The sequence below is a fragment of the Mirounga angustirostris genome, unplaced genomic scaffold (assembly GCF_029215605.1).
Source record: "Mirounga angustirostris isolate CCGP_5_RB_7025 unplaced genomic scaffold, mMirAng1.0.hap1 SCAF_13, whole genome shotgun sequence".
In the NCBI taxonomy this organism is placed as follows: Eukaryota; Metazoa; Chordata; class Mammalia; order Carnivora; family Phocidae; genus Mirounga; species Mirounga angustirostris.
In genome coordinates this window covers 11,396,614-11,413,152 of record NW_026991721.1, presented here as the reverse complement: position 1 = coordinate 11,413,152, position 16,539 = coordinate 11,396,614, and the positions used below count along the sequence as shown (strand labels likewise).

At 44.2% G+C, this 16,539-nt stretch overlaps 1 protein-coding gene and 1 pseudogene across 8 annotated transcripts in view; both read right to left on the bottom strand.

Moving 5' to 3' along the window:
* Nucleotides 1–426: 426 nt before the first annotated feature.
* Nucleotides 427–1,256, bottom strand: LOC123857959 (U6 snRNA-associated Sm-like protein LSm3; annotated as a pseudogene).
* Nucleotides 1,257–3,320: 2,064 nt separating this feature from the next.
* LOC123857114 (oxysterol-binding protein 1) overlaps nucleotides 3,321–16,539 on the bottom strand; it is an 83,726-nt gene continuing 70,507 nt past the window's right edge. For all 8 annotated transcript variants that reach the window (XM_064576361.1, XM_064576363.1, XM_064576362.1 and 5 more), the window contains 5 exons: nucleotides 8,960–9,063; nucleotides 7,677–7,772; nucleotides 6,725–6,906; nucleotides 5,772–5,992; nucleotides 3,321–5,675 (listed from right to left, as the gene is read on the bottom strand). In XM_064576361.1, the coding sequence (XP_064432431.1) occupies nucleotides 5,533–5,675; nucleotides 5,772–5,992; nucleotides 6,725–6,906; nucleotides 7,677–7,772; nucleotides 8,960–9,063 (746 nt within the window). In that variant the 3' untranslated portion in view covers nucleotides 3,321–5,532. The remainder of the gene's footprint in view (nucleotides 5,676–5,771; nucleotides 5,993–6,724; nucleotides 6,907–7,676; nucleotides 7,773–8,959; nucleotides 9,064–16,539) is intronic.

Sequence of the window (16,539 nt, the reverse complement as noted above, 5' to 3'; positions counted from 1 at the left end):
AGAAAAAAATTAAAATGTCCTTTAGCTTAAGAATTTTTGAGTTATCTGCAATGCCAGGGTGGCTCAGTCAGTTAAGTGTCTGCCTTCAGCTTCGGTCATGATCCCAGGGTCCAGGGACTGAGTTGGGGTCATGATCCCAGGATCCAGGGATTAAGTCCTGCATTGGGCTCCTTGCTCAGGGGGGAGCCTGCTTCTCCCTCTGCCCACCGCTCCCCCCGTTTGTGCTCTCTCTCTCTCTGACAAATGAATGAATAAAATCTTTAAAAAAAAAAGGGGGGGGAATTTTTGAGTTACCTGCAAATCAACTCATTTCAGGAGTGGAAGCATCCGTGGTCATTTCTTAATATCAAAATTTACGCAGGTTTCTCTTTTGAATGTCTTCTACATTTAAAGAGGCAATCATACAAAATCTCCTATATTCCCTACACGATAAATTCTTTGTTTTAGTCAAGTCTCAATGGAGGGGCAACTAGTACAACACTATCTCCCCGGACAAAAAGTATCAGAATATTCCGTTTTGCTGATTTATATATCTCTTCATATGTTTCATCAATTTCTATACTAGTCAATACTAGTCACAGTTTCTTCCACATCTCCCAATATCATATTTAAATGCTGATGGTAAGCATGCAATCTGCCTCGAAGCTCTCTGTCATTTCTCATTTTCACTTAAATTCGCTCATCCAGGCTGAGCCTGATGAGATCCAGGGGCTCTTCTATGGTGTTGGTAGTTTGCTGCTGGTCCTCGTCATCCACCATGTTTCAAAACCCAAGACTTCTATCTTTATATAGTATATAGACTTCCATAACTTGGGTCCTTGCTCTCTCCAGCACGGTATCAGTGCTCTCTCCTTGACTCTGAATTCTAGCAATTCATGCAGCCATCCAAACTCAGGATGCTTTCCTAGAATTTGCTCTTCATCTTTGTCCATGCTGCTTTCTATACTCTGCCCTTCCTTAACCCCTATTAAGCCTGCAACTCTCAACTCAGATACGTTCTCCTAGTTCTAGAAGCCTTCTCTGATGTGCCTCTTTCCTGTCCCTCCCCACTCCCCATAGGCTGGTGGCCCCCTCCAGTGCTTTCACGCCATTTATCAAACCAGACTGTAATTGCCTGTTTATCAGAGCTCTTTCTTGTCATTTGTATCCCTAATGTATGTTACATAACAGACTGGAGTCAATGTTGAAAGAGAGAAAGGAGAGAGAGGCAGAGGGAAGAAAACAGAGAGAGAGGGAAAGCCGTATCTCAGGGCCAACTGGTTCTTTACTAACTTTTAAAATCACCTTTTTAAACTCAAATGTGACCTCTGCCAGGCTTTTTACAGAAGATTCGAGCTCTTTAGTTCTTGCCTTTAAAGATGCCTCCTGAGGCCACCCTGCCTCCTTCCCCTGAGGAATCCGTGTGAACTGAAAAGCTTGTAGGGAGGAAGGCCTGAGGAAAATAATACTACACATTATTGTCTGAGCTTGGAAGGAAAAGCCATGAGAGACTTGGAATGCTTCCCACAAGGCAGGGCAGATCACGGGGCAAAAGCTTTATAACTTTTAGAAGTAAGCTCTACATTTTGACGATAATCTTAGAGTTTCACAAGGTATACACTTTATAGTGAATAACTTCCAAAGATTTCTACATCTCCTTTTAGGGTTGGTTTTTACTTATCTTGCCGAAAGTAGAGTAGGCCCTGAAATTTAAAGGTTTACCAATTTTTGGGGACTTCAGGGGTCCCTGACAAGGGTTATAAGTTATTATTTTGCTGCGTTATCATTTTGAATCATGAGTGTGGTAGGCCCTTGGGAATCCACATCACGACCCATCAGGTCATAGTAGTCCATGAAAGGACTAAAGAAGGGATTGTTAAAATGTTTCAGGTAGGGGTGCCTGGGTGGCTCAGTCATTAAGCGTCTGCCTTCGGCTCAGGTCATGATCCCAGGGTCCTGGGATCAAGCCCCGCATCGGGCTCCCTGCTCCGCGGGAAGCCTGCTTCTCCCTCTCCCGCTCCCCCTGCTTGTGTTCCCTCTCTCGCTGTGTCTCTCTCTGTCAAATAAATAAATAAAATAAATAAAATGTTTCAGGTACATTTGACTGCCCCTCTTGGAGGAAGTTTTATGGCACAGTGCTATTCAAGATGGCCGGATGTAGCTCTTGCAAATAGCAGGGGTCTACTGCAATGATTTTTAGCTTGCCAGAAAAAAAAAAAACCTTACGATCCTGAAACTTAACCATCAAGCCCAGCAATGTGAATCAGGCAAATGACTTGAACAGATGGGTGGCCTTCCTAAGAGCCAGGCTAGAAAAACAATCTCTGGCAACATAGCTAATTTTGTGGACATGAGAGCCCTGAGAAATCAAGGAGCCTGGGGGCTGAACTTGAAGGATGCCCCTTCCTTCAAGGACCTCCAAAGTGACGCTATCCACATCACTAAGCCTCTGGAAACAGAAATGTGCGTTACAGCCTGATGTAACCTAATCCAGGAGGAAATGACTTCACTGTCAGCTGCCTTCCAACCCAGCTTCTCCCAGGACACAAGGTTGTAGAGGTCACAGACTCGGGGGTCAAACAAACCCAGCTTTGAGTTCCAACACCGTGACTAACCGATCAGCTATGTAACCTTAGTGAATTTATTTAAATTAGGGTTTTCTCCCCCCAGTGCCTTTCTTTGTATTTCACATGATGACTCTAACATTTACCTCTTAAAATTGTTCAAGTGTAAGCTGGACAATGTTCAGAATTCCTAACTCAGCAAGCTGGACGCAAAGGCAGACGCTCAGCAGCAGGGCAGGACCTGTGTGCAGCCTCTCTGGGCCCCTTTGATTCCTTTGCCCACCCCCCCCATCCCCCCGGAACTTTATAGTGAAACCCTGAACAAGCATCTTCACGGTCTTCTCTCCAAGGCGTTCAAATCAATACTCAATTGCTCATGTTTCAAAGTATAGAATTTGAATCCCTACAACAACTAAGAATCTGAGAACCTAAATGGGCAAGAGAAATTGAATTCAAGAAAACTTTTATTTTTTGAGGTGAAACAGGCCCAACATCAAAAACACACTAGAAATGATTTCCCTCTACCAAGGGGGGAGACACTGATGATTACATTCCATTAAAGCGGAAGGAGCTGTTAAAACTCCTCTGCTGTCCACAGGCCCTTGAGAATGTTGTCGAACAGTTGAAACATCTGGAAACCCATGCCCCGTTTTTCTTTCAATTTCTCACAAGGATCAGCTGCTGATTCCCAAGAACAAAGCAGCACCCGGCCAGTTCTCCAGCCCCTCCCACCACCACTTCTTATCTATAGGAGTCAAGTGAATCAGACAAACGATATGACTTTTTAAAAATTATTTAATTTAGTAGTTTTCTTGGAAAAAAAACAATAAGGCAAAAAAAACGAAAATATATATAGTTTTGTTTTGATGTGACTTCATTTCACCTGAAGGACTCAAAGCTTCTCCATTAGCAGGAATCGGACTGGGGATCAGGCTGGGAAATGTAGTGCAGATGGTGGAGGAAGAAAGGTGGGGGATAAAGCAGAGACGTTCAGTTTGGTTGAGGAATTCCTGCTCTGGCTAAAGCCCCCTGATTAGGTCACAGCCTTGGCGGGCCTCCTTGAAAGAAGCCCCAGCACAATCCCGCGCTTAGGTTGGGAATCGGAGTCTTAGGAGGAAACTCCCCAGCGGTTGCCTGTATCTCAAGTGCATCACAGCTAGAGAGGGAGGAATGGCGAGGAAGGAACAGAAGTACTAATTTACCCAGTATAAATCCAATTTCCATGCAGGGATGGCTTCCTCTGGAATGATATTTCCCCCAGGACCCACACTGGCTGAGGCTCAGCAGTTAAGGAACAGAAACGAAAAACACTAACAAAAAGCATACAAGGAAGGCACCTCAGTTTGTGATCCTCAACCAAGGGTGGGCTGCACAGGGGCAGATTTCTGAACAAGACAACTAAAACAAATACAGAACACAAAATGAAGGAAGCCAGGCCCGACAGGAGCAGTTCTACCCACCCCACTTGATGGCACTTTCAGCCCCACATCCTAGGAAGAAGTGTCTTTTGGGAATCAGCTGTGTGTGCTGGGATTTGGCCAGAGGCAGAATTAAACTGGAAACTACTGTCCTGACTCTCTACCCACGCTCTTCCTAACAAAAGAAGGAAAAAAGGCAGGAAAGAGTTAGGATTTCATTTTCAAGACTCAGGTAATTAGGAGAGCAGAATTTAGACAGCAGTGGGCACTCCATGATACAGAGGGACCGAGTCCCTGTTCGGTAACTGCCGGAGGTGATCCTGCTCAGGTTCTGAATCTGTCTGCCCCTAAAAGATGGAAAACAGAGGAGGCTCCAGTCCACATCAGTATCCAAGAGAGAGTACCAGGGGGACAAAGGATATCAAAAGACAAGATTCTTAATGGGAAGAAGGAAAATCAAACAAAAAAATTAGATTTTCTCTACATATATATAATATACAGATATTTAACACATTATTTGAGAGGTGGCTCCAGTCCATGGGGCTTGAGAGATGGTGAAAACTTTTGTTTCAAATTAACTCCTTCTCTCAAATTCTGAAGTATATCAGAATGGGACAGGTAATGCTTTGCTCCACACTGGGGCACAGACCCAAACTGGTATTGTGCTGAGAGAGAGAGAGAGAGAGAGAGAAAGGGGGAGGAGGGAGGGAGGAGCAAGAAGGGCAATGAAGAATGGGGGTGAGGAGGAACTGGGAAAGCAAAGTGGCTAGCAGTCTTTTCCATCCTGCCTTGTGCTCTCAGAAGTTCCCCCATCTGAAGAAGTCCATAAAACTCCCTTGTGAGGATAACACAACCCTCCTACCAACCACCAAAGTGGCCTCCGGTTGCTGTCAAACATGGAGGACAGCAGAAGGGTATTTTACACAAGTGAGGATAGAAATTTCCAAGAAATGTCAGTCTGAGTATTCCAATCTTACAGAACAAGCCCCCTTGCAATTGTTCCGACGCTGTAGTTATCTCGGGATGGACGCCCCATGAGACTGACCCCGTGTGTGACCCCATTTCGTGACACCATGCCTAAGCTCCCCTGCGGTCATTCACGATGCCTCCATTGGTTAAGTCTGATGTGCTCCTCGTTCAAGGAGCTTCTAAATTCAGCTCTCACTCTGAACAGCACCAAAATGCCCCTGAATCATCACCTCACACAGACCTTGGCTGAGCAGGATACTACAGGGGAGGGTGAACGACATCATCTTAAAGTGGGGGCAGAGGGAAAAGGACGAGCCAAGACCACCGGACTCTGCAGAAGGGGAGCAGCACTACGTTCCGGCCACTAAACCTCTCCCTCCCAAACACAGGGATCTAGTGAGTCGATTTCAGTTTCAATCAGCTAAGGCAACCAGCCAATCACCACCACTGGTGTCTGCTTCTGGTGATTGATTTGGACAAAATGATTGGTTAAGACAGACAAACTGGAGGAAAGCGCTCGGTCAGAGTCCCAAACGCCCGCTTTCCCGCACATCTTCTGTCCTCTTCTCCTTTGGATCCTCCTGCTTTTTGTTGCTGCCATTTCAGAAAATGTCTGGGCATGAGGTCCAGTCCTGTTTTTCTTTACACTCCCAGTACCCTCCCCTATAAATATGGGTTAGCTCCTTGGTAACAGGGTCCTTCTTCCGCTCAAACCACAGCGCCTTATAAGGATCATAGGGAGTGCCTAAAAGGGAAAGCAGGTAAAGAAAAACAGAATGAGAGCCAGAAACACACCAAGTGATTCTCCACCCATCGAGAGAGTGGAAGACAGGTTCGTTACCATCCTCTGTGGCTTTCATAGCTTCTGCTTCTCTCTTCTTTCTGGAAAGTCTTTGCTTTTCCTCCAGGCGCTGCTTCTCAGCATTGGCTTCATCCCAGCGCCCGTTTTCCATCAGTCTCTGGTCAGGCCGCAATCGGCTGTCTGTGGGGGCGGTGCCGCTTTCCCAGGCGTTGAGCGTCAGAGCAAGCTCGGAGAAGTAGTACATGTTTTCTGCATTCTTCCTACAAGTAAAGGATGAGAAAGACAAAGGGTGATGCCAGAGCCCCCTTGTTAAAAGCACACTGCCAAAAGACGGCCTCCCCAAAGCTGTTCTACAGACAGACAGACTCTAGGACCAGGGCAGGTTCCCCTCATGCAGAGACCCAGACTGGACTGCTCCCCATCCCCTCCCCTGGTGTCACTCGCTCCGCGAGTTTGCTGGGCTTCTGCTGTGCTCAGCGGAGATTAGGAAGAAATTCCTTAGGAAGAATGAAACATTCTACTAAATGGAAATTCCTGATTCTTATTTCCTTTGCTTTCTTTTTAACCTCTTTCTGGGGATAATCTCGGCTCTTACTATAGACTGAACATATGAGATGACAGGGGACAAATGGACTCCATCTTATTTCCGAATTCCAGTACATGACCTCAGGGACCTTTATATTGCCACTGGGTTTCGGGCTAAGTTGTTAACAGGTGGTAGGCATCTTTCTCCTCTAGCTGCTTCTGAATCATTTTGTTCTAAATTATGAATATTTTTTGGCAGATGTGACTTGATTAGTTTCAGTTTTCTTGACAAGGCACATTACAACTCAAATCATACCATGACAGCCTTCTGGTAATCCCTCCAAAGGTCTGAGTTCCCTGGCTTGATCCTCACGTAATTAAGCGGGAAGGAAGGCAGAAATGCCACCAGTACTGCTCCAAGGATGAGGCCAAAGTACTACCTGGACAGCATGCATACTGATACTCACGGTAAAGGGTTCCTTTTCCATAGCAGGACCCTGCTTTCCTCTGCCTCATGGCCTCTCTGCCGAGCATCACCTCCATTCTCCCCAACGACTGGCTGTACTTTGAAACAATCCATTTTCTCATCCCACGTCCCCAGAAGGGCAAAGTGAACTTTTCCTGATGGATCGGTCACTTCCCCTGTCACCTAAAGGATGGAGAGTAGGGCTTTGGAGTACAGCATTCACTGTGGGTTAGCTTACCTGACTAGTCTGGAAACAAAAGTCCTACAGTCAATACTGGTTAAATTTTGCTACAACAAACACCACGGAGCACCCAAATTATTTTGGTATACTTTTTTGAGCTGCTTAAAGTAAATGAGCCATGAGTTGGGGTTTCATCATTTTGTTGTACAGGGATTATGTTGCAATGATATATGCAGGAAAATGATCTGAATGGTACTCAGAATTATGGTACTTTCTTCTCTCTATGACATTCTCTTCTCTCTGGTATTTCCTTCTTTCTTCAGAGACAGCCACAGACAGATTTAAATCCCCAGATCTTCTTCACTCTCCATCAAACTCATGACGCAATTCCGCTGTGGTGGTGACACAGGACTTGCGCTTAGACCTCACAGTGGTCAAACCGCCCATCCTTCTTCCTGAAATCCTACTGGTCCTTCCTCTGTGTTCCCATTTTCAATCTCTCCTTGCTCTTGACTTTCACTTTCTTACTTAATGTCTTTACCAGAAAAGACAATGATTTAGTTTGGTAATGCAATCTAGTCCCCCTTCCTACTGACTTTCTCCTTTACCTCTCCTTTTTTTTTTTTTCAAATCACCACATACATATTTAGGAGATATATATATATACACGTTTAGACTATCTCTTCATCTATCATCTACACCAGCCCCCAAAGAGTAGGATTTCTAAGGCACACACACTAAGGAAAAACATTTAAACTCCAACTTCTCTTACCTTTCTTGCTACATCACGAGAGAAGTAGCTATAAGGAACAAATTTAAGATTGCACTTGTCTCCCGTCTTGTGATTCACAATATCAATTTCACCAGACTATAAAATAAAAAGCATCATGGATTGATTTTATTAAGAACGGAGGACTTGAATATCTGCCAGACCCCATGCCTCATAATTCTTCACTTTTCCATCATGTACTCTCAGACTCCCTTGCTTAAGGGTCTCAGCTGACTCCGAAAAGCTGTGAAATCCCTTTGGAACCTTGGTATTCCAGGTTAGGATCAAGACCAAATGGCCTTCTGGCTTTCTGTCAATCACGTGTCACATGTTAGGTGGCATGATTTGCCTTTCAGCACATATGTTAATATTCACATAATAATTTACCTTTCCAAACCAAACCCCCACTCATACCCTTCATCAACTTTGTGCTTAAATCAAAGTACTCTACTCAGGATTCCAAGGTTACATATGGTGGGCCTTTCTACACTTTATTCATTTTTCCTCCTTTCTATCTTCTAAATCCCAAACCACGTTAAGACTCAGCTTGGGGTGCCTGGGTGGCTCAGTCAGTTAACTGTCCAACTCTTGGTTTCGGCTCAGGTCATGATCTCAGGGTCATGAGATCAAGCCCTGCACTGGGCTCTGTGCTCAGTGTGGAATCTGCTTGAGATTCTCGCTCTCTCGCCTCTCCCTCTGCCCCTCCCCTCGCTTGCCCCTGCCTCTCTAAAATAAACAAACAAATATAATCTTTAAAAAAAAAAACAGTATTCCTTTTCTGAATTTACTGCAACCATTGTCTTAAGAGCAGACTGACAATTAGATGTTATCTTAGTACAGCTCTTAACACTAACGTATTTTGTTAATACTTTTCAATCTATACATATCTGTCATGTTATCTGCAATGATACGATAATTCTTGAAGGACAATGTCTTATCTGGCTTTGTATCCCCAAGACCTGGCACTTTGCCTAGCAGTAAATGTCTGATGAATAATGAAAGGATGAAGAGTAGCAGCCGTGTTTATTATTCTGCTGTACTTTCATAGTAGCCAACACAGCCCTGGTAGAGTAGTCACGGAATCAATGTTATAAATTGGTCATTTACAAAAAATAATTTGTAGTATAGAAACGTGGGAGGTCGGGGTAGGGCTTCTGGCTGAGAGCAATTCCTTAGGAGAAACAGGTAAATCCGTAACAATAGTCTGGGGCCAGTTCACATGTCCTTGATAGTGCACAGACGTACCTACGAATGTATTCTTCTGAACTTTGGGCACCTTTGCTTACCTGATCTATCCACAACTTGCCCACGATAATGTTGTGCACCGTTGTGGTAACCTTCTTCCAAGTGTAATGGTGCCCAGTTGCATGGAAAATACAGTGGATGCTACCTGGGAACAGAGATAGATACACAAATTAAGTCAAATATTAGAACAATAGCACCATGTTAGCTACAAATAACAATGGATTGATTTTCTTCTAACAATATTTCTTACTTTTAAAAGGAAAGCAATAAACCAAAAAGGATTTATAATCTTCTTAAATGTTGGAAGCACTGATTGAATTTTTTCACTTCATTTTTAAATTTATGAATAAACTATAACTAAATGATGACAAACACTGACAACTGATAGAGCTTAGCTAGGAAGCAATATTCTGCAATTGCAGAAATAAAAATGAAAGCAAAAGCTCCAATATTTTCACCAACTGTGCCTGCCATACACATTGCAAAATTTACAGGAACAGGTCAAATCTGCCCCAACATGAAAAAATAAAATTGAACTGCGGAAAGGAGTACACATTGGTAGTCAGGCCTGAGGGCCAAGCCCTCTTGTTAGTAACTAGCTGTGTGACCTTAAATAAACCACTTTTCTAAGGGCATTAACAGTAATGGAGTAGTGGATAGAGCAAGGGCTTTGGAATCAGGCAGAACTGGACTGAATCCTGGCTCCCACACTCATTAGAGGTGTGAACCTGGGCTGTATAATAAAGAATCTGTCTGATCTTTGTCCACGGTGTCCGGGAGGGAACCTCTAAATCCTTGGACTTTCCCAAGTGATAGTAGTATCTGTGTTATTCATGGGGGCCCTGACAGTTTATGCCAATGAGGTAACATGGTGGGCCCCTGGATAGCTTATGCTCAGGATGAGGCCAGGCCAGAAAGATCAACCATGTAATTAGAGACTTGGGGCCTTGAATCACTTGCTATCAGCCGGACCTCCCGATCTCCTGGGAATGGTATTCCCTTCCCTCCAGGGAAGGAAGGAGACCTGGGTACTGAGTGTAGTCATGTGGCCAATGGCTCAATCATGCCCACCTAATGAAACCCTAGTAAAATCTCTGGACAATGAAGTTTGGTGCGGCTTCCTGGTTGGTGAACACATCAATGTGCGAGGAGGATCATGTGCCCTGATTCCATGGGGGAAGGCATGGAAGCTCCATGTTCAGGACACTTGCAGACCTTGCCCTATGTGTCTCTCCATTTGGCCGGTCCTGATCTATACCCTTTATAATAACTATGACAGTGAGGATAGTTCTTTCTTGGGTTCTATGAGTCATCCTAGCAAATTATCAAAACTGAAGCCAGCTGATCAGAAGTACAGAGGGCCTGGGAACCCCCAAACTTGTGGCTGGCACCTGCGGTGAGGGCGGTCTTGTTGGAGCCTGTGCCCTTGACTTATGGGGTCTGCATGAATCTGGGTGGTTAGCAACAAAATGCATGAGAGTACTATATCCGGCAGATGTTTTGTAATTTCCCTAGGCCTCAGCTTTATTAGCTGTAGACTTGGGATAAGCACACCTTGTTGTGCAGTAAATACAGTTTATCTGCACAGTAAGAAGCTTGCAACATAATCGGCACTCCGGACATAATAAACTTCTCTTGTCCCTATGAGTTCATTTCGCATACCAAACCAAAAAGTGAGGTGAACAGAAGTGACTAGAGATTCAAAATAATTAAGAACTTATACATATATACAAGAACTATATATATATATGTATATCTTTTTTTAAAGATTTCATTTATTTATTTGAGAGAGAGCACACACGCACATGTACGACTTGGGGGGCGGTGGGGGCAGAGGGAGAGTGAATCCCAAGCAAACTCTGTGCTCAGCGTGGAGTCCGACGTGGGGCTCAATCCCAGGACCCCGAGATTGTGACCTGAGCCAAAATCAAGAGTCAGATGCGTAACCAACAGAGCCACCCAGGCACCCCTCTATGTCTATCTTTATATACGTGTTGACTAATACAGTCAGTTACAGTACCAGGATAAGTCTAAGCTCCCTCTGCAACCACTAATGAACAGAAGACTCATTATGTGTCTTTCTCTCCTTCTCGTACAAGAGATTAAAATAGCCCTGCTGGCGGCAGCAGTGATGACAACGAGGCCAAGGGCAACAGCAGCAGCTCTGCTGTCAGCACCTGCTGTGTCCCAGGCACTGGGCTATGCTGTCCTCAACTATTAGCTCATTTAATCTTCACAACCACCTTTCAAGTATCTGTGCCACCTAAACATATGCTAAGTGTCCTGCTCAATACCTCTTCCACCGCAACTGCCGTCTAAAGCCACCATCAGGGGCGCCTGGGTGGCTCAGTCGTTAAGCGTCTGCCTTCGGCTCAGGTCATGATCCCAGGGTCCTGGGATCGAGCCCCGCATCGGGCTCCCTGCTCAGTGGGAGCCTGCTTCTCCATCTGCCTGCCGCCCTCCCTGCTCGTGCTTGCTCGCTCTCTCTGACAAATAGATAAAAAAAATCTTAAAAAGAAAATAATAAAGCCACCATCATCTCTTGCCTGAAGCTAACAACTCTGTTTTGGTCCCAGCTTCCACCACAGTCACCTTTGAGTCTCTGGTCAAAGCGATCCGTTTAAAACATGTCAAGTCAACTTACCACACTGTATAAAATCTCTCAGTTTCTTCCCACTGCAATGAAAACAAAACTCAACTCCTTTCCCTGCTGTACAAAACCCTACAAGATCTGGCCCCTGTCGACTCCTCAGATCGCACTCGGAAGCTGCTGTGGCCTTTGTGCTTCTCGAGCATGCTGTGCTCGCTCCCCTCTCAGGGGCCTTTATCTTTAAGGGGTTCTCTCTGCTGGGACATTCTTCTCCAGATCTTCTTCTGGTTGGCTTCTTTTCATTAGTTAGCTCTCTGCTCCAATGTAACCTCTTCAGAGAGAACTTCCTTGGTGACCTTGTCCAAGGAACCACCACAAACACATTCATTTCTCCACCACTCACCCCTATCTCTGCTTGCTCTATTTCTTCATAGAATTACCACTATATAAAATTAAATAATTATGGACAATAATTATTATCTAGGTGTTTGTTTAATTTTATGTCTGCTTAAGAAGAGAATGCAAGCTGGGGCATCTGGGTGGCTCAGACGGTTAAGGAACCAGCTCTTGATTTTGGCTCAGGTCACCATCTCAGGGTCTTGGGATCAAGCCCCACACTGGGCTGCAGGCTGGGCATGGAGTCTGCTTGAGATTCTCTCTCCCCCTGCTTCTGCCCTCCCTCACCCCCGCTCACACACTCTCTTTCTCTTCCAAAAAAAAAAAAAAAAAAAGGGAAAGAAAAGAACGTAAGCTAAGTGAGGGCAAAGTGGCTTTTGTCCACCATTATATACCCAGAGCACTGAGAACAGTTTCTGGCATACAGGGCACACTCAAATACCTGTTGACACCTCAGCTGCGGGCACTGTTATCCCCCATATTTGTTTCTATTGCTGCTAGAACCAATTGCCACAAACTTTACAGCTTAAAACAACACGGTTGTTAAATTGTTACATTTCTGGAAGTCAGAAGTCTAAGATTAAGTGTCAACAAGGGCTGTGCTCCTCTGAAGGCTCTATGGGAGATCCATTTTCTTGCCTTTTCCAGCTACCAGAGGCCACCCACATTCTCCAGCCTGTGGTCTCTTCCCAACGTCACTCTTGCTTCTGTTGTCACTGCCTCTTCAGAACGGTCAAGTAAGGACTTTATATATCTGTTCCTCAGTAAAATCAATAAGAACACTAGGCAAAAATAATCAGAATCAACTTTTTCAGAACTCTACTAAGAAAAATGAGCTTTGTGGCATTTTAACTTGCCCTCTTTCCATCCTCCTCTCCCCAGCTTGGCAGTAGCCTTGAAAACCAGCAGCCTCACAATCATGGTAGACATGAAAACCAGCAAGCAGCCTAGCAAACACTGGAGGCAGCAGATGGTATGAAGCTCCCCAAAAGCTCAATCTCCAAGGAACTGTCACTATCTGACCTGTCTGGTGGTTCCTGCGAAAGGGTTTATCTTTATTTGACGTGACTTAGCATCCGCTCACCTCAAAAAGCCTTTTCCCAGGGGTGACAAACAAAACAACCAATGACAATTGTTTAACACAGTAGCTGCCTGAGGTGGTGTTCACAATTGGAGCAGTTAAGGGGGCCCCTGGGTGGCTCAGTTGGCTGAGCATCCGACTTTCGGTTTTGGTTCAGGTCATGATCTCAGGGTCGTGACATCGAGCCCTGCATTGGGCTCCGCACTGAGCATGGAGTTTGCTTGGGATCCTCTTTTTCCCCTCTCCCTCTGCCCCTTCCCTGGTTGCTCTTGCTCTAAAACAAAACAAAACAAACAAAAAAACAAAACCCCACAACTGGAACAGTTAAAGAAATAATGGCCCGAAATTCCAAATTTGATGAAAAACATTCATCTGCATATCCAAGAGGCACAATGAACTCCAACAGGATAAACTCAAAGAGCACCATGCCAGAACCCATCATAATCAAACCACTGAGAGACAAAGAGAGACTCTTGAAAGCACTAAGAGAGAAGGGATGCATCACATATACATGATCCTCAATAAGATTATCAGAAACTTCAGAGGCCAGAAGGCAGTGGGGTGACATAACCAATAATGCTGAAAGAAAAAAATTTAGCAAACCAAGAATTCTATAGCCAGCAAAACTATCCTTCACAAACAAAGAACTTAAGACATTTTCAGACAAACAAAAACTTAAAGAATTCATAGCTAGCCGATCTTAAATAAATATACTAAAGGAAGTCTTTCAGGATGAAATGAAAGGACACTGGACAGCAACTTAAACCTCCATTAAGAAGAGACTGGTAAGGGGCACCTGAGTGGCTTAGTTAAGCATCTGCCTTCAGCTCAGGTCATGATCCCCAGGTCCAGGGGAGCCCCACATTGGGCTCCCTGTTCAGCATGGAGTCTGCTTCTCCTTCTGCCCCTCCCCCCCCCCGCTAACTCTCTCTCTCTCTCAAATAAATTAATGAAATCTTTTAAAAAAAGAAGAGACCAATAAAGGTAACTATAATTAAACTATTAAAAAATAACAGTATATATTTTTTGTTTGCAACTTTTTTTATGCTATATGATTTAAAAGACATGCCTATAAAGCAAGTTATAAAACTATGCTGATGAGATTATAATGTATGAAAACAATTTACATGAAAATAAAAACACAAAGGAAGAAAAAGGTACTGGATCTATATTGTTGCAAAGTTTTTGTGTACTATTGAAATTAAATTAGTATTAATCTGAACAAGATGCTTAGATGTTAATTGTACTACCCAGGATAACTGCTATAAAAATACCTTTAAAAATATAGTAAAAGAAATAACAACGGAATTAAAATGGTAAACTAGAGGGGTGCCTGGGTGGCTCAGGCGTTAAGCGTCTGCCTTCAGCTCAGGTCATGATCCCAGGGTCCTGGGATCGAGCCCCACATCGGGCTCCCTGCTTGGCGGGAACTTACTTCTCCCTCTCTCACTCCCCCTGCTTGTGTTCCCTCTCTCGCTGTGTCTCTCTCTGTCCTATAAATAAATAAATAAATAAATAAATCTTAAAAAAAAAAATGGTAAACTAGAAAAGTATTTAACATAAAAGAAGAAACTTACAGAGGAAGAGAGAACAAAAAAAAGACAGAAGACACACAGAAAACAAAAACTAACAAATAAAAAACCCAAAAAACAAAAATGGCAGATATAAATCCTACCTAATCAGTAATTAATTATAAGTAATCACTCTAATCAAAAAGTAGAAATTGCAAGAATGTTTAAAATATGTAAGGGGAATTTTTGTACTAAAATGCCACTCGGGAGCAAAATTCAAGGTCCACGGAGACCCACAGTGTCACTGACGCAGAGATTCAGGCTGACTGTTTGTTTCATTCATATTCCCTAATTGTGATTCTCTTCGGGTTAGAGAGCTCCAACACTATAAAATAACACCCATTTAAATGTGTCTTTTAGGGGCCCCTGACTGGCTCAGTTGGTAGAGCATGCAGCTCTTGATCTCGGGGTTGTGAGTTTGAGCCCCACACTGGGTGTAGAGAAAATGACTTATTAAATTATTACTTAAATATAACAATCTTAAAACAAATAAATACCTATATATGTAAATATGTCTCTTTCCTTTTTTTCTTTTTTCTTTATTTTTAAAGATTTTATTTACTTATTTGACAGAGAGAGACAGCGAGAGAGGAAACACAAGCAGGGAGAGTGGGAGAGGGCGAAGCAGGCTTCCAGCGGAGCAGGGAGCCCAATGTGGGGCTCAATCCCAGGACCTGAGCCGAAGGCAGATGTTTAATGACTGAGCCACTTAGGCGCCCCCTTTTCTTTCTTTTTTTTTTTTAAAGATTTTAAAAATTTATTTATTTGTCAGAGAGAGAGAGAGAGAACAAGCAGGGGGAGCTACAGAGGGAGAGGGAGAAGGAAGCTCCCCACTGAGCAGGGAGCCCGATGCGGGGCTCGATCCCAGGACCTTGGGATCATGACCTGAGCTGAAGGCAGATGCTTAACCAACTGAGCAACCCAGGTGCCCCATTTCTTTCTTTTCTTTTAGAGAGAGAGAGAATATGGGCATGTGGGTGAGGGGGAGAGGGAGAGAGAGAATCCTAAGCAGGCTCCATGCTCACTGTGGAGCTCAATGTGGGACTCGATCTTACGACCTTGAGATCAATGATCTGAAATCAAGAGTAGGATACTTAACCAACTGAGCCACTCAGGTGCCCCAAATGTGCCTCTTTCTTTTTTTTTTTTTTTTAAAGATTTTATTTATTCATTTGAGACACAGAGATAGAGAGAGAGAGCATGAGCAGGGGAGAGGCAGAGGGAGAGGGAGAAGCAGGCTCCCCGCTGAGCCAGGAGCCCAATGTGGGGCTCGATCCCAGGACCCTGGGATCATGACCTGAGCTGAAGGCAGATGCTTAACCATCTGAGCCACCCAGGCGCCCCCTCTTTCAACTTTAAGGCTACCACCTGGTTCCAATACCCTGGAACTTGATGAGCAAATTCACATGTATCCTCTGCCACTGTCTTCATTTTGCGCGCTTCCATTATGTTTTCTAGAAGCATTCTTCTTTCTAGATTACAGGAGTTCTAAGTTTTCTAATCTATTTTACAAGGAGACTCAAACTCCCTGCCACCACTTCCAAAAACCATCTGTTTGCCTACTCACTCACAACCCTGTCCAAATATTGTTCTTCAGTGACATCTATTGGTTTAACAATTTACCCTAGGAGAGTCGAGTGCCATTGCAAATGTAAAAATTTCACTGAAGGATTCTCCTTCCAAGTCACTGATCCAAAATATTAAATACAGCCATCCCCAGGGCCAATGTCCAGAAATCCCACGCTCTGTACTTGAGCTTCCTGTCACTATGTCAATTCTTTGTTCAATCTCCCTATGAAAACTGGGATCTTTGCTTTGCTCACTTATACTTCCTGCCTGGTATATGGCAGGTGCTCAGTATTTAATGGATGGAGGGACTTAAGACAACACAACCTGGGGGGCGCCTGGGTGGCTCAGTTGGTTAAGCAACTGCCTTCGGCTCAGGTCATGATCCTGGAGTCCCGGGATCGAGTCCCGCATCAG